We start from the raw sequence: 25,417 nt of genomic DNA, 5'->3' as shown, positions 1-25,417 counted from the left end.
TGCAGCAGCGCGGTCCCGGGAGCGACCCGAGGGGCCACACAGTTTCTCTACTGGACTTCTTTCTGCTCTTTGCAACAGAACAAGGTATTCGGGTGTCAGGACAGCGGCAGCCCCCGCCCCCCACCTCCCCCAGCCCAGCCCTGTGCTCTCAGCAGCACCACGGTGCTTCGTGAACGCAGCACGGCGAGCTCCGGCTCCTCTCCCTCCTCTGATCTAACAACTGATATCAGCTTTATTTTCCACATCACTCACGGCACAGCTAAAGGCATGCACTGCTCACGCCAAGCAGGTTTGCACAGCAAGGTCGCCAGCATCTCTAAGCGAGGCGTGTTCACGGCTTGTACCGTCAGACCGCCATCTCTCTGCAGCAGCACTCGCAGCTGCACCTCCGTCTTCGCGGGGAGTCGGGGTTCACCTCCAAACCGGAGGAGTTTGGCCCCTTTGCTTCCAGCCCACGGGACTCAGCGGTGGATCCCGTTCTCCCTGCTGTGGATCAGAGGTTTTTCCTGCCCGCAGCGAGAACGGGGTCCGGTTTGCCAGCACGTGCTGGTGGTGCCGCTTCCGCTGAGATGCCAGGACACGACGGGAGCTGGCGGCCGGGGAGCTGCCGCAAGCATGTGCAGCCTCTGAGGGAGGGCTACAGGACAGGTGACATGCACACTGTGTCTGCTCGGGGGTCTCGTGTTGTTTTCTCCGGCCAAATGCAGACGGCGAGGCGCTGGAGGGTGTAAGCAGGCAGGAAAAAAAGGTAATGGGTTTCCTTCCCGCACCAGGGCCTGGTGCCACGAGCAGGGCTGCCTGCCCTGACGTGCCAAAGCCATCCCCGCCGAGATCTTGCTCGCTGCGGGGCCGTGGCCGTGTCAGCCTGCAGCAGACTGCAGTGGGCAGGAGGTGTCCTGAGAGGACGGGTGACAGCTGGGGACGGTCTCCTGCCTCCAGGCCCATTGTGGATGTAGCCCCGCTGCCTCCTGGCCCAGCCAAAATCACAGCTTCAGAAATATGATTTAAAATGATCAGGCCATCAGCCATGCTCTTCTGAGCCCTTTTCCAGGCAGCTGTCCAGGCGTGATTTAATTGCCACGTGTACGAAGATGGTCAGGTGGCATCAACCATCTGTCCAGCTCCCCAGCCCTGGTCTTGGGCTGACCCAAGTGGGGGTCCCTGCCCACCCCCAGCCCGCACACGGGCCGCCGGGTCGCCCACCCCGCTCCTCACCTGCTTGAGAGACCCTGGTGTCCAGATGAGCTTGTACACCATGTAGAAGGGGATGCAGATGAAGGACGATGCTTCTATGAGGTACCCCACTGAGATGCTCCACTCGGGGTACTGGTAGTCGAAGAGCGACAGAGGTGGCTGGTCCAAGAGGGAGCTGATAACTATGAACTGTAACGAAGGAAGCGGAGGTCGTTCGGGAAGGATGCTCATGGGGCCAGGCTATGGCAGGACACGCCCCGCTGCCTGTCACAAGCAGCACAGGGCTGTACAGCCCACAAAACCCATGCGCACACAACATGGGTGGCCAGAAAAGCTCTTTTGGGATGGCCGAGCATCCCTGGCAGGTGAGCCCATTGGTTCCCCATGGAGAGCCGATCAGCTGTGACATCTCCCCAGCCCCGGCACTGACCCAGCTCATCCTGAGGTTAACACCGCCCGCGTCCCACTGCCACCGCTGCTTTCCTAACTGTGAAAGGCCAGCGTGGACGTTGCAGTGACATTTCCCAGACTGTCAGCCCGCGCTAGTCGTGGGCTGGGAGGTCTTCGTCTAACAAACCCCACAGAGCCGGTGGCCTGCGAAGGCTGCACGTCCCCATGCTGAAATGAAATCATTTGCTGTCTGCTTTGATTATAATACTTCTCTCTTAATAACCTGGGCAAAGCGCTTAGAGCTGTAATTAATCCTCACAAGGCCTCTTCTCCTGCAGATCCAGTGAGATTAGACCCCTGTGCCTCTGCAGACGGCAGCCTTTGAAGTGCTGGGGGAGCTGGCATTTCAAAGGGGACAGATCCAGCCCGGCGCGCAGCACCACAGTGCCATCAGAGACGCAGCCGTGGCTGGCCATGCCAGCACGAGCGTGGGACGCCACAGACCGGGAGGATGAAACAAGGCTGCATTTGCGCCCATGTGAGCACCCAGCTGCCGGCTCCCAGCTTTGCCTGGAGCTGCAGAAGAGGCTGGAAAATGTACGCCCAGCTCGCTTTTGTGGTGAAACCCACTGTCCCAGGGGCTGCAGGCAGCTTGTCATTGCCCATGGCTGGAGCAGCAGCATAGGGAGCCAGCAGGGAGAGCTGGCATGAGGTCCTACAGCCCCGGCCAGGACCCTGGTCCACCCTCTTGGCAGCTTGTTCACCCCATGCGAGCGAGAGGGGAGTAATCAGCAGCACAGGTGCCCAGGGAGCTGGGCAGCAGCAGCAGCAGCTGGCAAGGGAAGAGCAGCTCCCCTGCGGGGTGTTCAGAGGGAGGCTGACGACCTGGTCTTTATTTCGGGTTGTAGATACTCACCGCCAACAAGGCAGGGCTGACGGCGACCCAGCACACCTTCCAGAACATCCCCGGGGTGAAGCCCAGCATGGCTTTCACATCGTGGGAGAACCTCTGTATCCCTGCCGGAGGAGAAAGCCGTCACGGCCCCAGAGACCCGTGGAGGATGTGGGTACAGGGACGTGGACACGATGCCCTCCATGCCCCATCCCAGCCTTGCCAGGAGTCATCACATACGTGCTTCTTCCCCCAAACCCCCTGGCATTTACTCAGGTGCCTAAGGTTAAATACCCCTGTAGGTGTCTGTGGGATGTTTTTCATAACAGAGGCAGTTTCTTACCATAAAACCAGGAGACAGCTATTGTTTCCAGTAGCACCACCGCCAGGATTGAGCAGCCAGCACCAAACTCCTCCAGCAGCTTCACCACATAGGCTCCCCCCTGGAACAGCACAACAGAGGGGAGGGTGGCTGCAGACCCCGTGGGGATGAGGAGCAGGTCTTCAGCAAAGTCCTGTGCCAGGGGTTGTTGGAGAAACGAGTAGGTATGTGGTGGGGACGGGAGTGGAGTGGTGCCTAGTGGTACTCACGTAGGTGAGGGTGCTCAGGGAGCCCAGGAAACAGACTGTGATGAGGCCGAGGACGAAGAGCTCCCGTCGCCCGGCCAGGACCTGAGGGTACTCGTCCATCACGGCCGTGATCACAGCCTCCAAGCCCCCAAACTGCAAAGGAAATGCCAGCATGAGGCAGATAAAGGAGTTGTGGGGCCAGTCCCATTCTTGGAGAAAACCTGCTCCCCGCAAGCTCCCCTCTGCCCTTGAGCAGAGTGGTGACATCCCATCTTATCCCCTCCCTCCAGGGTGACTGTCCCCTCCGACGGGCTTTGGGGGAGGCCAGCTCAGACCCACTGGAGGCGATGGTGCAGTGCTCCCTCCATCCCCACTCTCAGAGGGCTCGGGCAGGCAGCCCTCCTTCCCGAGGCCAGAGCTCCCCTTGTCACCCTGCTATTCCCCGTGCGACACAGCCAGCCATTCCCAGTCCCTCGCGCTCAATGGAGTTCCCTACCGTGCTGTCCAGCCCCAGTGTTATCATCATCAGGAAGAATATGATGGCAAAGTAGGTGGATCCCACCATGTTGGCAATTGCTTCAGGGTAGGTGATAAAAAGGAGGCTCGGCCCTAGGAAGGGACACTGGTTTGGTTTGCTGTTCCCCAGCTGCTCTGGCACAGCCCTGGGTGCTGGCAGCGGTGGGAATGCGCGTGGGGAAGGTGCCCCAAAGCCAGAGCAGCTGTGCCTGGCCCTGGCTGAGGTACAGGGGCCAGACACCTCGCTGCCCTCCCCTCCTGGGAACTGCTCCCAAGCACAAGCCCCTGCGCCCTGGCAGACCCCAGGGCCGGCCATCACCCCATCCCCCCTCAGCCGCGATGGGCACACAGAGCCCAAGGGCAGCTGGTCAGCGCCGGGCCAGGACGGGGCAGTCGTGCTGGAGGGAGGTGAACCTTTGTCTCTCGCGACATCCTCCACCTCCACGTCCCTCATCTCAGCCATGTAGCCCAGCACGGTGAAGATGACGAAGCCTGAGAGGAAGCTGGTGAGGCAGTTCACGGTGCTGGTGACGAGCGCGTCCCTGGAAAGCAGAAAGCAGGGAGATGTGTCCTGCAGCAGAACCCCCCCTCCAGTTCAGCTGTCACCCCAGCCTGGCTGCTCTGGTCACCTGTACTCCCACCGGTTCCCTCTCCTGGCCCCGCATACCAAAACCATCAGTAAAATGGGGAAAGATGCTCAGCCTGCAGCCGCAGGGTGCAGGAGCTGTCTGGATGTGGCTCCGCTGCAGCCATGCCCAGTGCAGCCCCTGTACCCACCAGGACCCATGGCTGTGGGAGCTCACCGGTAGCAGTTGTTGTGGAAATGGTTGTAACTGGCCAAAGCAAGGAGGACACCGAATCCAGGGCCCAAGGAGAAGAAAATCTGTGCAGCAGCATCAACCCAAACCTGGCAGGAGAAGCAACAGGCAGGCTGGAGAATGGGCAAGGCAGGAGGTCTTTGGGGCTGGGAGGTGCCCCACGGCATGCCCACCCCATGGCATGCCCACCCCATGGCACAGGAATGGGGTCTGTGTTGGCACATGCTGCCAAACCTCCCCTTTTGCCTGCCTCATCCCCCTATGAGATGTCCTGGGAGCAGGGGATCTGCCGTGGGACAGAGGGAGCTCATTTCCACCCTGAGATCCTGCAGCAGCAGAATTAAGCAATGGCATCTGTGCTTACCCATGCCCGGAGTGGGAACGAAGTCGAGGGGAGCCCCGAGGCCCCCGTGCCCAGGTTCAGTGCCAGCAGTGCAGCGCTGATTACCTTTAATGAGAATTCTCAAGTGCTGCCTGGTAATTACCCACAGGAAGCCTATTGTCAGGCAGGGGGGAGAACATGGCACAAACAAAACCCAGCAGCAATGAGATGGGTGATTCAATTATAGATTTACATTTCCAAGAGCCTGTCCAGGGTGCCTTGTTTCTGCAGGAACAAGGGCCCCATCGCATTGCGGCTCCAGCAGTGGGACCAGACGCGGGCAGGGGTGGGTGTGCATCCCGGGGAGGGGGTCTGGGTGCTGCCGTCCCTGGGGTGGGGGGCAGCCAGAGCCGGGGCAGCACATCCTGCTGCGCACTCACCGCGGTGCTCAGGAGCTTGCCCCAGTCCGGGCGCAGGTAGAAGATGACCCCCCTCCAGGCGCCGGGCAGGGTGGCCCCCCGGACCAGCAGGACAAGGAGGACGACATAGGGCAGCGTGGCCGTCACCCACACCACCTGGAGAGAGGCAGCTGTCAGCCCACGGCACTGGCAGGGCTGCTCCACCGAGCACCCAAACCGCCTGTGTCGGGCACGGCCGGCTTGCTTGTGCCTGCCTGGGGGGCCCGAGGGGTAGGGGTGTGGGGAGGAGGCAATATCCCGTGTTTAAGCAGCCAGGGGAGATGCAAGACCTCACCAGGGCTCGGTCCGTCCTGCCTGGGCCTGGCCATAGAGGGGATGCTGCGTGCCAGGCTGCGAGGTCCCATGTGCCCATGGCTCCGGCGTTTCTGTGCCTGGGCAGGACTGGTGCTGGAGCCCTCTTTCTTACCTTCCCGGAGGTTTTCACCCCTTTCCACAGGCTGAAGTAGACAATGGTAAAGATGAGGAAGAGGCAGAGGAGCAGCTGCCAGCGGATGCCCCCCACGTCATACAGACCCCCAGACTTCTGGATCTCCAGGACCTTCCTCCTGCAGGCAGGGACCCCCGTGGCCGGGGAGGGTGTCTCAGGCTGGCACGGTGCTGCTGGCTCTGCCCTTGCAGGCAGCCGGGCAGCAGGCTCAGCCCTGGGCAGGCAGTCCCACGCTCACCTCTCCCCCAGCCAAGAACGGGGACGATGAGCTCCCCAAGAGCATCCCTGCATCAGAGCCTGCTTCCAGGCACCCCGGTCCTGCTCCCCGCACAGCAGACCCGAGTGCCTCCATGGGAATGTCCCCCAGCTTAAACACACCATGCACACATGTGCACTTACGTATAAAACTCTTCAGCGGGGGACCTGGAGAAGTTGGTCCAGGTCACGTTGCTTCTCCCGAAGTAGTTGGTGCAGGCCGGTGTGTTCCAGGGGTTGTCGCAGCTCGCCCAGGGCAGGGTGCCCGAGAAGGACGAGTAGAAGTAGTAGAGAGCCCAGGCGATGATGGTGTTGTAGTAGAAGGAGACGTACAGGCCAATGATACAAATAGCAAAGCCGATGCCTGGGGAAAGAGGGGGCCAGACTCAGCAGCCCACATGGGTCCGGCCCTCTCCCCATCCCCTGGAACGTGGCTGCGGGGACCTGCACGGCCCTGCTCACCAACACTGCATGGCCCCAAGTCCGCAGTGGTGGCCTGGGGCTGTGGGGGCTCTTACCTTTAAAGATGGGGCAGATGCGCTTCCAGATGGGGATGGCACCCGTCCTGTGGAACTGCCCCAGGGCCAGCTCCATGTAGAAGAGGGGCACCCCTCCGAAAACAGCCATCAGTGTGTACGGGATGAGAAAGGCTCCTGTGGGGCGAGGAGCAGAGCAGCGGTGACCACCACGGCCCTGCGCCAGCTGGCAAGAACAGGCAGGCTGCGGGTTGGGGGCTGCCACTGCCGTCCCTCCCAGAGCTGCAGAGATGTGTCACAGAGGAGCATGGATGAGGGGTTTGGGCGTGTGTTTGTAAGATGCTTTGCAAATTATCTGTTCAGAGGGGCTCATGGGTGTCAGGACCTCGGTTGGTGCACCAGCTTTCCGGGCTGCTGTGTCAGTCCCCACTGGCATCCCAGCCTTCACCGGGGAGGGATCGTTTGGCTGGGATGGTACAAAGAGCAATACAAACCATAAGGGTGCAGAGGACAGGGCACCAAGCACCTCCCAGATCTAGAAGAATTTTGGAGAAAATCCCGCTGAATATGCACGGTCACCCCAAGACACAAATAATTAATGCTGTAATCTGCATTATTCATAACAATGTCATCTTTACCAGGGCTACACTTGTACCCCATGGAGGTTTTGGAACTGGAGCTGCTTTCTGCGCTTGTCAGAATAGCCCTGCTGGGATTAGTTAATTTAACCCCCACGGCTCCTCTCTCCGAGAGCCCTCCACGTGCTCCACCCTCAACCCCTCAAGGGTTTCTCTTCTAGGAACATCTCCAGCTGATGGGTGAGCCCACCTTGAGCCCGGATCAGCACTCCCGCTCTGCGTGGACCATGGCTGTCCTTTCCAAGAGCTGCTGTTTGAACTCCTCACCCTCCTGTGTGGCGGGGCGAGGAAAACATCTGCCTGAACCACATCAATGAAGAACGGCTAAAGTTTGCTCCCAGTCCCGTAGGAGTAAATCACAAATAACTGCACTTCAGTGTGGGCACCTGGGATCCATGTTTTAGCCTTGAGTATGGTACTAATTATCTCCTTCTAATTTTCCCAAGCAGTAGAGGACGTTACCCAAACGCTGACTTTGGCAATTAAATCCACTGTGCATTTGCAAACAGCACAAAATTTTCATTCCTCATTTTTAATTTCCATGCAAGGGTTTTTTTCTACCCTGCTCTATTTAAAGCAATTCATTTAAATGTCATTTACTAAGGTTTTTTCCTTCATGGAGCTTTTGTATCTTAACTTTCTGTTGATCGCTCACAGGATTGAACACCCCGAGCCCTGTGCGGCACGGGGCTGAGCATCCCGGGGAGCTGGGGCTGCTCTGTGGGGTCCAGCACTGCCGGCGGCATGGCTGGGATCTGTGGCAGGCGGCTGGGATGCTTGTGAGGATTATTTTAAAACATGAGCCATCAGAAAGGGTTGCTTAAGTCACAAGATCTTAAAGGGTATGAACCTCCCACCCCCGATTTACAGATTCTTAATCTTTTTATGCAGTTTGGACCATGCTAATTTTCTCTTTGTGACCCTAGAGCTGCTAACGCACCTCTAACCATGCCGGGGAAGGAGTGAGTGACACCGGGGAAGGAGCGAATGGAGTAGGATTTTGAATGAAGAAAGACACAAAAAAGAAAAAAGACAGGTGTCAGGAGAAGTTGGGTCAGTCTCTAAACGGCCCTGTCCAGAGAGGAGCAGCTAGAGACAAAGAAAGAAAAGAAACAGCGAGTTTTTCAGCATTGGAAAGATGAAAAACAGATTTCTTTTCTCCAAAAGAAGACTTAAATAATCCTAGTGGTGTCCTTACCCCCTCCGTTTTGGTAGCAGATGTAAGGGAACCGCCAGACGTTGCCCAGATCGACGGCGAATCCGATGACCGAGAGAAGGAAATCCATTTTTTTGCTCCACTTGTCCCTGGGGTGGCTTTGGGGCCCCGGGGGCACGGGGCTGGCCGTGGGACCCAGGTGGGGGGCTGTGACTTGCCGGGGAGGGCTGGCGGTGGGTGCCGGGCAGGACTGCTCTGCCATCCTGCCGCCCTGGTAAATCCTGCAGGATTCAGGCTGAGTAACTTGGGGAAGGGAAGGATTTTTCTGTTGCTGATGACAGATCCAGGGAGGGGAGGGTCAGGCTGACTGCGCTTCCCCACCTCCCGCTGGAAACCCACAGCACCGAGAGCAGCCGGCAGAGAAACCCATCCTCTGATCAAAGGCAGGAGCGGGGGAGAGCAGTTTTCTGAGCGCAGGGCTGAGGACCAGCCTCACCGCATGGGTTTCTGTCCCCTATGCTCCCTGGGTCTGCACCTGGGTGGGTGCAGTTTGGGGCTGGGGTGGGGTTGGTGAAACGGAACCATATTTGCACACAGAGGTGGTGGTCCTTCCTCCTAACAAATAGATATTTCTTTCTCCTTGGTGTATTTTGCAATTACCGCTCTGCGAATGATGACACCAGACCCACCAAAGGCAGATGACCGCTCATTCTTGCAGGGGAAGCAAGTGGGGCCTGGAAATTTCCCCCCGGCCGGGAGGCAAGTGCAGGGCACAAACCCAACCAGCACTCACCGGGAGCCCACCAGACCCTCGTGGGCCGGGGGCATGTCTGTGCACTGCCAGGAGCCAGCACCACTGGCACAGAGCTGCCCGGTTTAAGTCATCCCACATCGCCCTGTCTGTCCTCATGGACTTGCTGGGTCTTTCTGTAGCGCAGGGGTGTGAGTTGTTGCCACTCAGAAGTGAAGTAATTTTTGCAGCTCAGATATGATCAGGGAGGGGATGGCAGTGTACCGAAAGCCATTGCTCTCTTCAATTTGACAGTTTAACAGCAAATTTCATTGCAAATGAAATGTGCCTGTGAAGGCTTACAGCTGGGGAAGGTCCCTGCATCTCACCCCTGTGGGAACATATTTAGCTAACGGTCACAAGAGCATTCCAGACGCCTTTAGAAGGCCTTGAACAGAATAAACAAGAAGACAAAAAAAGAACGATACCACTTAGAAGAACACAGGTGCGCATTCCACGATAAAGGGAACTTGGCACAAAGAACCTCAATTCAGCAGTTTATCTTGACCAATTAGACTGAGACAAGTTTCGCATGTTTTAGTTAGTATAACCAATTATGTCTTATGTTTATGCGCGTGTACAGTGTTGGTATAACCAATTATTAAGTGTAACTAGGCGCGTGGACAGTGCATGAATAACGTGTGTAACCAATAGTATAATAGCTAAACGCATGTACGGATGTAACCAATGTATAAAATGATGTCTGATGCTCTAGTAAAGGGTCTTCAACTATGATCATATGGATCTGTCGTTGAGTCCACGATTATGCTCCCGCACACCCCCAGCTGCGACACAGGGGCTGCTGCTGAGCGAGCCTTTGCCGGGAGCCACCAGGTGCTCCCAGAGCTCCAGGATGCTCCAGCACCAGCATTTGCAGGCACCCTCATCTGTAATTAAAAGAAACTACAGAAGAGATCAAACCGGGAGCTGCGGTTCTTAGGGCCACAGTTAGCAGGTTGCTGTGACGACGTGACGCAGCCGCCCGGCGTCTGCCCAGTACGGGAAACCTCTGGACACTGTTAATCCTTCAGGCACACGCATGGAGACCTGTTAGAAACGTCCAGTTAAAAACACTTTTTTTTTTCCTTTTGGTGTGTCTGGTCCTGGCTGCCTGGGCTGTTGGATGGGAGCAGCTCAGGGGGCTGATGCCAGTGCCCGGTCGGACGTCCCAGTGCTCTGGGTGGCGGCGGCAAGGCGGGCAGGAGAGATTGTGCCTCGGTGGGTTTAGTCCAGGCTGCGGTGGCACAGTCACCCCGGGGCTCTGCCAGGGGACATCAGCCCACCAGCTCCTCGCCTGCACAGCATGAGCATGAGAGTCCTGGGAACAGGATTTCTTTTGTCTTAACCAGCTATCCCTCCTTGCCCTCCTGCATTTGGCTGCCTCCCCCCACCTTGCTGTGTACCCCCAGGTGTTCCCTGACCCGGAGCAGGGACCCCAGCAGTGGACGGCCAAACTGGGGTGCCCAGCCCGGAGCCGCCCCCTCCCAGTGGGCAGTGATGGGTGATGGATCTGCTCTTGCCACCTGCCTGCAGCCTGCGCTCGGCACAGCTTCTCCCTCTCTGCTTGTGAAATCATCGTTCGTTTTAACACCTCTCATTTGAAAATGCAACAATTTTCTGCTTGGGGGTATACGAGGAGGGACTGGTTACAGCTCTTTGCACGTGCTTTTCTCTGAGCCAAGGGGTTTAGTTGGAGGGTGTCATGCTGATTCCACGTACTGGTCCCTGCACTGGGTGGGGAGCGAGTGGAGGTTGGGGGGTTCCCGTCACATCCAGGCAGAGCCCCCCTGCTCCGTGAGCCCGGATGCACGTGGCCTTGCCGGGCTTTGCCGGTGCGGCTCTCTGCTGAGCTGAGGCCTGGCACACAGGTAAGGGACGATTAATCTCCTGCGGGTTTATGTGGGATTTGTGTCACTCCTGGGGCCTCGCAAAGCCGTGAATTTCAGTTGCAGGCCTTGTAATACGGGTGCAGGCACAGCCGTCGGAAATTAGAGACAAGGCTGTACTCAACTGCTGGGGCTGCAGGGGCCTGGCAGAGGGGCTACAGTTGTCCCTTGCTTAGGGATGAAGGGGAGAAATCCCTGCTGCTGGTCTGATCTGTCTGAGGAGGCTGCTGGGGGGAGCAAGGTTTAATCCCCCCCGACCGAGGACCATTTTAAGAGCATAAATGGCAGAACAGAGACAGCTGGTGCCATAGCAACTGTAAAAAAACAATAGCTCTTTCTCTGTAGCTGACCCTTCTTTTCTCTGGGTAGTTTACATGGAATGGCTTGGTGTGCCGAGTATGGAGACCCTCCTGCACCCCGGCCCTGCTCCCTGCTCAGGAAGCCTCAGCAGATGGGCTCAGAGACTCTCCCAGCCCAGACGGGAGGAGCTGGCTACGCTGGTGGGGGCGTGAGAGGTGGTCTGCGGTGGTCTGCACTGGTCTGCGGTGGTCTGCGGTGGTCTGTGGGGAGCAGGTCCCGCCCCAGCATCCCCCAGTGTGGGGTGACGGGCTGACACCACTTCCTGGGTGTGAAGCAGCAGCTGTTCAAACACTGGCATCTTTTTAAAACTAAGCTACTTGCTCTCCTGAAGAGCCTCTCCTTTTCTGCACGTTGATCTTTTAAATTTTATGAGGTGGGCTTTGTACTTGCACCTTGGGCAGATCTGGGCATGCAGAAACGGCACTAGCCAGGCACGGCTATAGCTATTCCCAGAATAGCTCCAAACCAGAGCTGGATGGTGGTTTTGCAACACAGGGATGTGCAGCCTGCACCTCGCTGTCTGAAATCTCCCTATGCCAAGGCACCGACCGGTATCAGTTTCCCAGCACGCCAATGCTGCTCCGCTCCAGCCAAGCCGATGTGCCGCGCCGTCGGTTCGATGCCGCTGCTGCCGTTCCAGCAGCTACCATCCCTGACAGATCGCCCCCCCGGGGTCCTCACTGGCGAATGAGCCGCAAATGCACCCAGCGTTCCCATCCCGCTCCCCCAGCTCCCACCTTCTCCTTGGGTGCCCGATTGCCCACTCACGCCGCTGCCCACTGCCTCTCCACTCTGCCCTGCTGATAGGGCTGCCTCTTCCCCAGCATTGGGTCAGGGATGCTGCTGTCAAGTCAATGAGGAAAGAGCTTTGAAATCTCAATTTATTTTTTTTAGAAGCTGCAAGCTGGAAAAGCCATTGCAGGTTCTCAGGGCTGCTGGAGAGGGGAGGAAGGCAGAGGGAGAGGTGTCTTTGGGAGATGGTTTTCATTGCAAGGAGTTGCACTCCCCAGACTCAGCTCCGGTGTCTTGGGACCCTGCAAGCAACCAAGCTCCCAGCGGGATCACGGCTCGGTGACCCTCTGGAGAGTTGAGTTTTCCCCAGAGTTTTGTTTATTCTGGTCATAGTTTTCCAGCCCCTGTGTAAGGGGCTGTGTGTGTTGCTCCAGCCCAGCCCATCAGCTGTACCGCGCGGGGCTCTGTATGCTCATCAGTCACATGCCAGACAGGGGTGTTTTCTGGGTAAAATGTTATTTTGCCAATTGTAGCTAAATATTTTTGTCCATCCTCTGACATTCGATTAGAAGCATTTCGGAGGAGGCTATGGAGACTACGTAGCATTTGAAATAATACACAGCTGAAGTCAGGAGTGCTGGATCTGAGCATTTACTTTGGCCCATGACGAGGAAGGAGCAGCCGGCAGGCAGCTATGACAGGGGTCTCTGCCTTTGCTTTACTGCAGCTCATGCTCTGAAAGCAGCTGGTCCCCTGTGCATCAGCCATCATGCTGTCTAAATACCTGCAACGTCGTGGTCAGATGTATTCCGTGTGCTCCCTTCATCAGTTTACTTTTGCTTTTTCTGGTTATTTTCTTTACTCAAAGCACAAATCACTTTAGATTTAAAATGTAGAGTTTTAATCTAGCTCAAATCAGATTTAAATTTGAATTTCCATCGAGTTAGAAGTTATTTCTAAACAGTACGATTATTTGATTAGCAGATTGCTTTTATCCTACCTGCTCCATCCATGCAATGAAATGCAGAGGAGTGAATTGTGGTCTTAACTATCCTGTTTAAGCCGCAGAGGCAGCAGTGGGAAGTTTAATTTAATTAGCATGATACTCAGAGATGTAACTTAATCACATTAAGTATAGCTCAATGTGCTCTCATTTAAGCTCTCCAGACTTCAGAAAACAGGGGCCAATCATCTCCCACCCATCTTTAATCCAGGAAGAAGCAGAATTTTCCAAGGAAAAGGAACCAGCAAGGCTTATGAAGAGCTTGTCCCTGTGCTTGTTTAAGCTAATTTCTCCCCAAAGGAAGGTCATAAATTAGTAATAGCTCCCACCCCCTGTATAGCACCGTTGCTCCTGGGGAGAAAGCAGCCGGGCAGATCATGTGTTGTCCCTCTCAAATGGCCTAAGCATTGCCTTGCTTGGTACATGGTCCCACAGCAGTGCCGGCACCACCAAACCACCTGAACCTCGCTAGGTTCGTTTGGCGCATGGATGCTTCCCACCCCGTATTAGTTAGCCTGGAGTATTGCAGAGAGATTGACAGGCCTGAAGATTGTACAAAACCAGCACGGTTCATTAACAGGAATCGAAATGATCTTCTTGCTCCTCAGGGCTTCCTTCTGCCAGTGCTGTGCATTTGAGTCAAGCTCACCAGGTGGTCATCGCTCCCCCGAGCTCGGCAGAGCCCAGGAGGACTGTGGGTCCCCTTGGCATCACCCCTCAGCAGCATCCTGCCGGCACAGGCACAGGGGGAACCAGGCAGCACTCCTCAGAGCACAAACGCTATGACAGAGCTGCCAAGGTGTTCTGGGTGCCGTAAAAGTTGCTTGGGTTCATCTTGGCCCTTAAAATAAGTGGGGTTGGTTTGTTGGGAAAAGTCCTAAAAGAGTTGTTTTGGCTCAGGTTGGACAGACTCATTTTCCTGATTGAGGTGCTAACTGAAAAATTCCTGCCAGTCGAGAGGCAGGTCAATGTCTCCAACATCATTTTCACAACAGCAAAAGTGAGAAACGGGCAGGAGAAACTCGCCTGCCTGTCCAAGGCCAAGTTCAAATCTTTGTCAGGCAGCCCAGGCTCTCTTGGCTGGCAGATGCTGTTGGTTTAAGTCAGACAGTCTCATCCTGGGCTGGAGAAGCTTTACAGAGACCAGAGCCGTGCAAGGTGCTGTGTGTGACATGTCCGTGCTGTGCCCTGGCTCCTCGGGAACCTGGCACCTTTTCTGTTTCGACATTGGCATGCACGCAGAGCCACAGCTCTACGCTGTCCCAGCGACAGCTCAGTGTCAGGGGAGCGAGTAGGCTGTCTCTGACCCTGGTAATTGGATTGATATCTGATGGTGCTCCTACATGGTGTTTTATGAGGCCATGATGCCTTCATTATGATTGTTTATTAGCCTGTCTTAATTGCCCATTCAAGACTGTAGGACCCACGGTCATCAATAAATGATAGGCAGGGTTGCAGAGCAGCAGAGCTCAGTAGGAGCTGTGTGGGCTGACTGTGAGCACAACCTGAGTGTGCTGTGTGGGTCTCAGCTGGCTGTGTGGGTCTCAGGTCAGACCTGAGAAGCCCTAGTCTCCTGCCTCTTAGCACCTTTGGTCCTTCTCCTCCCGCAGCCCTTTTGGAGGAAGGGGACCCCATCTGCAGGGCTCTCCACAGCCAGACTCCCGGTGCAGGCTGCTAGGCAGATGCAATGGTGACACCTGGTGAGACCGGGCAGCCGGGCTCACTGCCTCAGAGGTCCACAGCTGCTGGTCATGGGGAGCAGAGCCGCAGCCATATGGACAAACCAGGGGCGCAATCCCCAACCGTGGCACACCAAGTCCTGTGTCACTCACGGGGGGCCCAGCCTGAGGCCAGGGGTGATTCCCCAGGCTGAGATCGGAATCCTGAGGGTCAACACTCAGTGACTGCAGAAGAGAGTTGTGACTCCCATCAGCGGCACCCAGAGCTGCCCAGGCTAGATTCCCACAGATCCCAGAATCTTTCTGGGATCCGTCTGGATCAGCAATCACTTACCCCTAAGCAAGCTGGCCTTGTTGCTGCAGTTCAGTAACATTTGCGCTGCCACCACCTCTGTTAACAGGGTACTTAGCAAGCAAATAAACGGGGAAAAGCAAATAGCATACAAGGAAATAGGTTTTCTCTACAATGCATATGGCACAGGTATTCTCCTGGCCCCTGTGCCAGAGATGAAGTACAGAAAGGGCCAAATTCTGGTTAATCCTGAGTCCAGAGCTCCCTCCTGTTCTCCTGGCAGACAAATGCCCAGGTGGCAGAGGGGAGCCACTGGGATGGATGGTCCCCGCTGTCTTCAGGGCCACCGAGCACCAGCACAGAGCGAAAGGCAGCCGCTCGGATGCAGCCCAGCTGCTGGTATGGCAGAGGAGCCGTGCCCGGGGCTGCGGGGGCTGGCGGGTCACTGGGGGGGGGCTGGGAATTTCTAACGGGACAGGATCGAGTGCCCGGATCAAGTCCCTTTCCCGAGAGATGGCAGCGAGGGCCAGCTGTGGCTGCGGCGGTGACCGGCGGCCGCGTGCCGGCGTGGAGCGTGGCCGGGCGCCGCTGACCCTCGCTCTAATGCGGTTTGTAGTTATTGGAAACTGGACTGCAAAGGAGCCGGGATCCTGTTTCTATGGAAATGTCCTGGAACAGCAAACGAGGGAACAGAAAAACAGAAGAGACGTTAATGGCAGCTGCTCGGCAGGCCTTTCTCTGAAGGGGTTTGTGATTTTGACAGGAGGCACCTCGGGTCTCCCGTGAAGGGGTCCCCTCAGCCTGTTATTGCCTTCCCGGCGTGGAAGAGCCCCCGGGATGGTGCCTGGATGGCGCGTGGCTGTGAGGACGGTGTCACTTCGCACCTCCCAGTAACTCCCGGAGCTCCCAACCCCCCACACCACCCCAAAGCACCCCCCCCCCCCGGGGGGGACACACGGAGGGCTCGCCCCGGCTGCGGCCTGCGCCCCCCCCCCCCCCCTCCCGGTATCACCCAGCCCCGCGGGTCGCCATCCCCGGGGCACCTCAGGGCACCTTGGCCTCAGGTCGGGGGGTGCCGGGGCTTGGCTTTGGGGGGGGGTCGGGGTGGTGTCCCAGTTGGGGGGGTGTGCCTGGTACCGGTGAGCCCCTGGGAGCTGGGCTCCCGCTTGCGGTCCCCGCTGAGGGGCCGGGCCTAGTTGGGGTCGTCGTGTGCCCCCCGAGTGCCAAGGCCCGGTTGAGGCCCCCCCCCGAGTTGGGGTCCGTCCCCCGTCCACCCCCCGAGGGCCGCTCGTTGCCGGGGTTGCCCGTGCCCCGGCGGCGCGAGCGCGGATTGGCGGCGGCGGCGGCGGCCCCACCCCGGCGGGCGCGGGTGGGCGGTGCGGGCCCGGTGGGCCCGGCCCGGCCTGGCCCCGCGGAGGGGCCCCGCCGTCAGTCTGCTGCCGGCGCTGCGGAGAGGAGGAGGGTGGCCATGGCGGCGGCCCCGGCGGGTAGGGCGGGCGGTGGGGCCGGGGGCGCTGGGCGGCGGGACCGGGACCGGGCTCGGGCTAACGGGCCTCTCCCCCTTCTCCCCACAGAGGCGGAGACCCGGCAGCGGCTGCTGCGAACCGTCAAGAAGGAGGTGGGTGCGGGACCGCGGCGGCCCCCGTCCCCGTCCCCCCCCCCCCCCGGTTCCCGGTCACGGCTCGGTGACCCTCCCCGGCCCACGGTGATGGGCGTCTGAGGCGGGACCCTCCCCAGAGGGGAGCCCCGGCCCCGGGCTCGTCTGCCCGCAGTATCCCGCTGGCTCCTGCCTCTGTTGCTGCAGCGAATTTAACAGCCCCCCCCCCCCCCCCAAAAAAAGCCCCCCAACCCTGAGCAGGGCTACGGGTCGGAGCGTGAGCCCACCCCGGGCGGTGTGGGCTCCAGCCGCCGGGCGAACCTGGGCAGGTGGAGGAGCATCCCTCCGCAGCAGCACCGGCGAATTTCGGCACCCCAGTGTCCTGTATCTTTTGAAAATCAGCTTTCCCTGGTGGCGGAGCCACTCTCACAAGTTGTGATTTTCCGCAGGGAAAAAGGGGCGACTCCCGGTGCTGCTCACCTTGGGAGCTGAGATGGGACGAACCCCTCGTTGCAGCAGAGTGTTTTTTGGGGGGGTGAGAGGCAGCCAGGTGTTGGAGGGCCAGCCAGCCAAGAAAATGGGGAACCTGCACATGTGTGTTTGTGTGTCCAGTGCAAATCGATGGCATTTTACATCCGGTCTCCCTTCTTGGACATCTTTAACTCTCTGTTAGTTTATACTGTGTGTTATGCTGAGCTGCCTCAAGCTCCTCCTGTCTGTGCAGAGCTTAGTGCTTATAATGTGTGTAGCATTAACACAGTGAGCTGACGGTAGATCTAGACAGGGAGCTGAGAGTCCCACTGCTTCTGCCACGTAGTTCGTGTGTTGCTTGTGTGGGGAGGTGGGCTGCGTGGGCCAGCGGGGCCGGCTGAGCCACCCATCTATGGCTGCCGAGTCTGAAGTGGCTGAATGTCGTGGGACCCACTGCAGGGGAACCTGGACTTGCTCTGCCATGTGGTGGAGCGCTAGATTGCCGGGAGCTGTTGTCCTCTCCTGCCTGTGGTCTGTCCCTGCAGGTCACCTCCCCTGGGATTTTGGAGGGTGTGATGCGTGGTGTTTTGTTTCCGGTCTTAAGGGCATCTTGATATCCAGCTTACAGGCTCCAGGAAGTGGAACATCCCTGCTGGAGACACTGCTTGGAGTAGGGTAAAGAAGACCCGTGGGTGGTAGGTCTGGGGAGGGTGACAGCGCAGTGTGTTTGGCTGTTCATCCAGACCACTTCCCACCTTTAATCCTGTGCTGGGTGTGGTGGTAAGGAATACTACTTGTTGCCTTGGCAACAGCTATTAAACCAGAAAAAGGGTATGACATTTATTTAGCATTGTGGATAAAGCTGACATCTCATTATTACTGTCTGTCTGCGACTCCTCCTGAGTGGAGAGAGACAAAACAGCAGGCTGCGTGTTGACTGCCGCTGCAGGTTGGGAGGCGAGGATTGCCCATCGGTGTGCTGGTTAAACCACTCAGCCAGCAGACGGGAGCTTCCTTCTGGAGATCACTGTGGCCTCTGCAGGCTGTCACCGCACCCAAGCATCTTCCGTGCTGGCATACAGTACCAGGCTTCTGTCCCTTTGCTCTCCTTCCAGGGGCTGTGTGCTTGTAGAAAGTGCAGCTTGTGTCTAGGGGAGGAGAGCTGAGGGTTGTGACATGCCCTTCTGCTGGCTTTTTGTAAAATAAACGTAGTGTACGAGGGTTTGGTGAACGCAAGTAAAGATTGAAGGAGAGAGGTAGTGTACGGGGAAAGCCCTTCTGCCCTGGTGAAATGCCACCAGCCAATGCATCATGGTGCCACGACATAGGTGTTTGACACAGTCTGGTATCTCTCCAGCAGTCCTTTAGCAAGGGCAGTGCTGACGCAGAGCCGAGATTTTTTTCTGGTGGTCTCATCACTCTGGGCTCTGCCTCAGGACATTGGTGTGGATGTGGGTTCTTTGCCTGCACAGGCACTTTCCTTCAGGTTTCTCCCAGCTCAGTGCCTGCTGGAAGTAGTGAGACGTGGTAGGGACCTTGGTCCAGCGAGGTGGGGCTGCCTGTGCACAGCCACACAGGTAGGGGAATTCCATGTCAGACCCATGTTCTGCCCTTTCTCCACCTGGGCTTTGCTCTGTTAGGATTTAAAAAAACCTGGGGAAACACGATCCTGTCGGTTATGTAGTTAATTATTTAGCAACATCCCTGAAATTGGGAGCTGGTGGGGCATTCTTTTGCCTGTTGCTCCCTGCTCACTAGGCCCATTTTGCTCATGCTTTTGTTTTTAATTCCTCTCCTAGACTGACTTCAGGTTAAGTTGGGAGCTTGTAGAGACTCCCAAGGAGTGGTAGAAATGGCCAACTGCAGAAGTCTCTCTCTTCCCACCCCCCACCCTCCCCACCCCCATCCTGGAATTTTTACCTTTCACAAAACTGCATATTTTCATTTCATTAGACCATGTCTGGTTTTTCTTCAGCCATGGCTCTGTGTGATCTGCTGGGGTCCTCAAGTGCAGGTGAACACCACTGAGACTGGCGATGGCCATGGATCGTACTTGGGAAGCCACACCACATCTGTCATTCTAGTGTGATAACTGAATGAATAAAATATTGTGAAGACGAGGTCTGATTAGAGAAGGTAGAGAAACAGTAAATTGACATTACCCAAAGCACCGCAGTGAGCAACTGGACTTTGATATTTGGTTGTTGCCGTGGTTAATGCACTTTTATTTTTAAGTAGTGCTGTTCTGCAGTAGATTTACAGGCTGAAATGAGTTGTGCTACCACCGTCTTTTTCCTCTCCCTCCCTGTCCCCCCCATATAGTCATAATAAATCAAACTAATCCTGAAAGCTGCAAAGTTGACTGTTTGTCAGCGGACTGCAAGGGAAGGAGTGGAAGTATGACTTTCTGAGGAATCCTGTTTCCTGTTATGTGGGATAAGAAGCATAACCAAATCTTCTCTGATTTTTTTTTTTTTTTAGAGTTTTTATCAGATGCAATGAGGCTTCTTTAAAAACCAAAGCCTGAAATATCCAGGTTTAAAAAGGTGTTGGATTTTCAACTAAAAATATTCTTCTTGCAACCCATGCCCCTCCCCTTCTTTTGCAGGTTTCATTTTTAATAGAAGAGAATCCTGTGGTATGTTTTTGACTACCTCTAGGTAATTGCAGTGCATACAAGAATAGGTGGGGAAGCAGGTGTTACCTGTGAAACACAGGCTGTACTACACTGTGCCTGGAAAATTAGTTGTGTGAAAAGCTGAATGGAATATGAAAGTAAACAGTTGTCTTGCTTATTCTTCTGCACAAACTTAGTTTATATTTAACCTGCCACTCAGTGAGTAGCTTTAAGTCTTTTACTCGTCAATAACTGCTGTGCCTGTATTGAACATTTTGCTGCCTGTTCTTAGAATTTTTTAAAAAACTGTTGTTGACTGACCAAAGCCTGCTCGCTTGTCGATGTCCCACGGTCTTCTGTCGGATATATTTTTTATTTTTTTAATAGCTTGAATGGTTGTCACTATGGAGCTATTTGACTAATTCCATCATCATATATCATAGGGACAACAGTCAGTCTCTCTTCCTCCCACCCTTTAAATGATGTGCCCCTGCTACGCAGCCATATTGTCTAGTTTGTGGCTAAGTAACACAGAATGACTGGTAAGAGCAATATTTTTGCAGCTTGGGTTTGTTTTTCTGGAGCGTGTATGTATGCCTGTGGTTCCAAAATATCAGATTGCGGGTGTCAATGCCAGCTATTTCATTCTGGATTGGTAGAAAATTGTAAATTAATTTAATGTTATTAGGATTTGAAAAATTAATGTTGATAGCTTTAAATGTTCTCAAGGCCAATTTAAAAAAAAAAGGCCTTTGTGTAGCTGTCAAAACTGTTCAGGCAAAATGAAGATGAGGATGATAAGCTGCATGTTTGTAATGAAAGCTGCTATTTGCAGAGGGACTTTCTGATGCCTCTCAAGCACCCAGGTCAGCCTTTTTCAAATGTTCCTATATCAAAAGTAAACAGACAGCTTTAATGCAGCATTTCTCGATTGCCTGCATCGACCTCTTCTGAAAAGAGTATTACTAATCACTGGGGACCATTTTCTCTCTTTTTGAAGATAAAAGCAGTGGTGTGCAGAAGTGCTCTCATACTCCAGAACCCCCTGGCTTGATCTCTCATACCCAGAAAAGGTTTTGTGCTGCTTTCCTCCTTCCTTCATCTTCCTTCTCAGCATACAGGGAGATGAGATCTGTATGCCAGAGGAGCCTCCTTCCTCCCCACCCAGCTTCTCCTCTCTGCTGCCAAAATGTCATCCTCTTCTCCTTGTGGCGTCCTGGCTGTCGCCATGGAAATACCTGTTTTTGCACAGATTCAGGACTTCAAAGCAATTCGGGGCTGGAAGTTGCACTTGGTTTCAGTGCGAGTAGTGTCAGTCTTTGCCACGTTTGTTAATTGAATCCAAAACGCTTGTCAGCGTAACATTTAGCACCTTGGAAAACAGAAGCTTTGTGGTTTGATGGGTGCAGAACAAAACAGGGTAAAGCTTTGAGATCAGGCATTGAAAACAGAGAAATGACTAAAGTTTTTCCTGAAATGTTGCAGTGTCTTTATTGAGCATCTTACAGCTAGCAGTACCAGCAGTGCCAACAGATGGCATGGAAATTTGTGTTTGACAAGCACAACAGGAATAGAACCAGCTATAACATGATCTTAAGTGATCTTAAATTAGTGTTGTATGTATGGATTTTTGGCCAAAAGTTGATGCCCTATGAAGAAAGTCTGGTGCAAAATACTGTCCGCAAATATACATCACTGGGATCATTCCTGTTTCCCCCAAGGTACAATGTTGCATTATGGACCCTTCTATTTAATGTCTTCTTTTCCAGCAAACTGTCCAAATATTCAGAGTTAATGCATATAACCACCTTCTTCCTCCTTACCCCCGCAAGGAGGCTCAGCCCAGTTCCCAGCTGTGAGTACACATGGTTCCTGTGGAAAGTCTGAAAATCCCACGTGTCATGCAGATGATACCTCAGCTGCAGAAGGTGCTATGTTTTATTTAGTAAGCGATGATAAATAATTAAATAAGACTTTTATAAAAGCCAAAGGTCTCAGTTGGTAGGATTGTGATAAATGTTTCTGTGGCAGCAAGAATATGGAGCTGCCAAACGGCTTTAAAGGCAAGTGCATGTAAAGTGCATGGTGCCATTGGAGCTGTCCCTGTGCTGTCCTCCCGTGAGGAGGCCGTGTTCTCGGTGGTCCATTGAAATGGCTGGCGAGAGTCCTTGAAGTCTCTTGTGTAAATAGTGCATGTACTCTGAAGCTGGCAGTGTTTTAACTGATTGGAGCACAATTAATTGGAATTACTTAGTGGTCAGCTAGTAAACTTAGGTAAGTGGCAGAGCTTGGCTGCAACTTGTGATGGTGCTGGAAAAGTCTGTCTGGCACCTGCTTTTGGAATAATCAGGGCGTTTGTTGCTGGAAAGATAAGAAACTGTATCTTGCAACACTGAGTTTGATAATGTGAATTTTATAAACAAGTCTGCCAAAAAAGGATGCTGTAGCAACAAGGCAGGCAATAGGCAGACATTTCATTTTCAAATGAGAAGATAAATCTGGTTTGTGAAAGGTATTGGACTGAGAAGCTCCACTTTAGCTGAAAAAGTGGCTTTTAGCTGCAGCGCAGGTGGTGTGATTGAATGTACTGGTTTTTCTATCCACCATCCCCAGCGTGCTGTGCCCCACAGAGATTTCTGTGGGCACTGGAGTAGACAGTCCAGAAGTAGAGGACTTGGGGTTTGGGGTAATGTCTTTGTGTCCTAGAGCTGAACAGAGATGCTGCACTTGCTTTGCCTTGGGACACTGAACCACCTTTGGTACAAGCCAACCTAAGAGCTGGAGACAAAAACCAGCCTCGTGTTTCTGCGGGGAAACGTTAACTGGGTGACCTGGTGGCAAAGCCCTGCAGTGTGACTGCTGGAGCTGTGGGGCAAGGGAATCATGTTTGTCCTTGCAAATACGAACATGCCTAGGACTGTCCTAATATTGCATCTGCTTCACTAAGTGATCCTTTAGCATTTTATAACACCTGAGAAACGATAATACTGTAGTGCTACGTGGACAAGTCTTGCACAGTGTATGGGAAACTGTTTCCTGTGGAGCTTAACCAGAGCTTATTCCTGGAAAGAGACCTTGATTCAGAGAAGCAATTAAAGAAATGCTCAGATTACATCAAGGAGTGCCCACGTGGACTTGTTGCACCAAAACTGACACGTAAAATGGGATTTTTAAGTGCTAGAATTAACTTCCAACATGTAGTCAAAGCAGCACTTAAAGACTGCAATGAGAATGAGAAAACACCAGCTCATAAAAGAATTTGAAAAGCGGACATACAAAAGCAAACCAAGTTTAAAGCCTATATCATCAGTGTGGGGTTGGGGGGGGTGTGTCTGGGTTTTTTTTGTTTGTTTGTTTAGTTTTGGTTTTTTTTAACATATAGAAGAGCAGATTAAACAAGTTCATGGGAAAGAAATGCACTGAGATTTAGTGAAGAGACTTGAATGACAAGCAGCAGTTGTAGATCCAGAAGACAGTGCTTGTTTGTGCTGGATGCTTATTGGGATGCTCTTTCTTGGGATAGGAGTCATCTTCCTGCAGTCTGTTAAAAAGAGATGGGAAGGGGGAGGGATTTCCAAGGCTGCTCCTGTATCTGCTGGGTTTTTTCAGAGCTGTTGCAGTGCTTCTGGTGAGCAGACTAGTTTTGTCTGGCACCATGATGGTTGGTGCTTGGTTGCCCTCCTAGGCAAGGTGGAGACTGAGAAGATACAGGCAGTGCAGGTTCCTGGCTCTGGTGTTGCATCATCTCATCCCACCCAAATCCTTGACATCCCATGCAGAGGTGGATGTTCAGAGGTAGCAGAAGACATCTTAATTTCCACTATATTTTTTACTGTAAGTCTTTTGTTTTCAGGATGCAGGTTACATGAACATTCAGCAGAAGGTCTTACAGTTTCTGACCAAACCAGATTGATAGCAGTTTCTAAAGCAAAGACCAACTCAATCACTGGAGGCTTTTATTGTATTGTAGCTTTTACTTATATGAAGTGACTCTCTTTGTGGAAAGTCTCACTACAAGGGCTGAAACCAGACCTGGTTCTGTTCTCCCATTGCTCTGGCCCTACATGCTTCAGTGTCTGGCTGCTTTGCCCCTTTGGAGGGGGACAAAGGAGTCTGAGCACCCGGCTGTTGGCCTCACTGCTCGGTTACCTGTGTGTCTCCGTACCAGAGACCATCTGCCAGGGTCCTGTCTTGGGGACCCATGAGGCTGGGTCTAGCAAACAGGCCCATGCCTGGGAGTGTCACCGCAGCCGTATTGCACAGAGCTTGCTGCTCTGCAGCCCTTTTGGCAAAGTGACCAAGCTTCACCTTGAAACAGGACTCGGAAAAGGATCAAGCTGGGCACTCTGTTTGCATCTGGCTTGCTATAAACAATTCCACAGAGTTACGAGCATGGCCAAATATATGGGAGATGCTGCGCTTCAATACAGATGCCTTAATAACCAGCGAAAGGCTTTGCGAGAAGCGTGGCAGAGGACATTGTGACTGTAAGCATCTGGAATACAGGTAGTATGGTGACTTGCCTGGAAACATCCAGTCAGGTAAAACAGAGTTGTGAGTCAATATTGCCTTAGACTAATTAAACCCAGAGTTATTGGTTTGCTCCTGATCTCTGCACCTCGGTGGTTATTGTAACTGCTGTAATATTTGGCTTGCTCCACCAATGTAAATGACAGCTGGGACTGGGTACGGTTATGAAGCTCTGTTATGGGAAAGTTGGACTTTCAGATGAAGCGTAACCCTGGGAATTTTGCAGCAGAGAGATCTAAGCCTGTATCTCTCATTGGGGTCTGGGGACTGTTGGATAGGTAAGGTTTTGTTTTCATTTATTTTTGAAGCGGGGGTGGGGGGAAGCAGTGTGTCAAACAAAATTTTAATAGCAATGTTTTGGCTGCGATGGAGCTGGCCAGGCCCAGGGGAGCCAAAGGAGAGGCTGAGACCTCTGGGATCCGGAGCCTCACTGGAGGTATGGGGGTGCAAGCTCAAATCCCTGGTCTGAAGTGGGTGTGCTGGGATTCCTGATGGCCCCAATTCATGGCATAACCCAAGGACTCTTCTCATTTCCTGTGGCTCTTGGATCCAGGTTTGGAGAAGGGACAAAGAGGAAAAAAAATTGTTTTCCTTATTCAGACATGCACATGAAACAAAGAAGGACTAGCTCACTTGTTCACAAGTCAGTGAGTCAGACAGTAATGTCGAGACTAGCCTGTTGTTTGTTGTATTTTTGGAACTGCAATTGATGCTGTTGGGTTTGTGTGGACACCTTGTTGTGGGGTGTCCCTGTGACCCTGCTCTCCCAGACCAGGGGGTGACTTGTCCTGTGCTCACAGCTGGAGCCAGGAGAAGTGTTTTTATTTTTGTGGAATATTTTATGATATTCCTCTTGAGTTTACCTACAGCTGAATTATTAGTTGCTGTTTTAATTTCCTTTCTAATAAAAGAAGAGCAAACATCTCATTTTCCTTAGACTGGCTTTAGATAAAGAGTGGGCAGCTTCATTTGTTGAGATTGTTCTGGCTACAATATGAAAATTAGCATTAAAATGCTGGAATGCAGCATATTTAGAGGCTGTTCAAGTCTTCTCTATGGAGTGAGCCAAACATGGGTTAGCAGGCGTTCTCCATCCCCGCAGTGTCACAAACCCACTTCGCTTTCAGGAGAGGATCCGGGAGCACTGTGGCGGATGGCTGCTGTTGCACTGTTTGTGGTTCCAGCTGGCTGTGGGGGGGCTGGGGTCCGGGTGGGAGAGTCCTTCGGGATCTGCAGGCAACAGCATAGGAGACCTGTCGAGAGTTTTGGGGTTCTCTGGATTGGAGCTGTCCTACAGATAGATGCCAGCCATGTCCATTTATGGGCA

The 25,417-nt window shown here is 54.0% G+C and overlaps 2 protein-coding genes across 5 annotated transcripts in view; one reads left to right on the top strand and one right to left on the bottom strand.

Moving 5' to 3' along the window:
- Positions 1-7: 7 nt before the first annotated feature.
- On the bottom strand, positions 8-8,263 carry LOC115345757 (sodium-dependent serotonin transporter-like). The gene is made up of 12 exons (XM_030025099.1): positions 8,176-8,263; positions 6,382-6,516; positions 6,008-6,227; positions 5,588-5,726; positions 5,143-5,277; positions 4,366-4,469; positions 3,543-4,104; positions 3,068-3,199; positions 2,820-2,919; positions 2,501-2,601; positions 1,216-1,383; positions 8-718 (listed from the first exon to the last, which is right to left on the bottom strand). Exons 1-12 carry the CDS (start codon positions 8,261-8,263, stop codon positions 638-640), a joined length of 1,965 nt encoding a protein of 654 aa, XP_029880959.1. The 3' UTR covers positions 8-637.
- A 7,994-nt stretch (positions 8,264-16,257) lies between these two features.
- SGSM1 (small G protein signaling modulator 1) overlaps positions 16,258-25,417 on the top strand; it is a 49,677-nt gene continuing 40,517 nt past the window's right edge. For all 4 annotated transcript variants that reach the window (XR_003924931.1, XM_030025072.1, XM_030025071.1 and 1 more), the window contains exons 1-2: positions 16,258-16,362; positions 16,450-16,493. Coding sequence is in view for 3 of the 4 variants with exons in the window: in XM_030025072.1 (XP_029880932.1) it covers positions 16,344-16,362; positions 16,450-16,493 (63 nt within the window). In the remaining variant the exon portion in view is untranslated. The remainder of the gene's footprint in view (positions 16,363-16,449; positions 16,494-25,417) is intronic.

This window comes from Aquila chrysaetos, chromosome 9, assembly GCF_900496995.4.
Source record: "Aquila chrysaetos chrysaetos chromosome 9, bAquChr1.4, whole genome shotgun sequence".
In the NCBI taxonomy this organism is placed as follows: Eukaryota; Metazoa; Chordata; class Aves; order Accipitriformes; family Accipitridae; genus Aquila; species Aquila chrysaetos.
The sequence above is the reverse complement of the archived record's forward strand: the minus strand, read 5'-3'. Positions and strand labels throughout refer to the sequence as shown.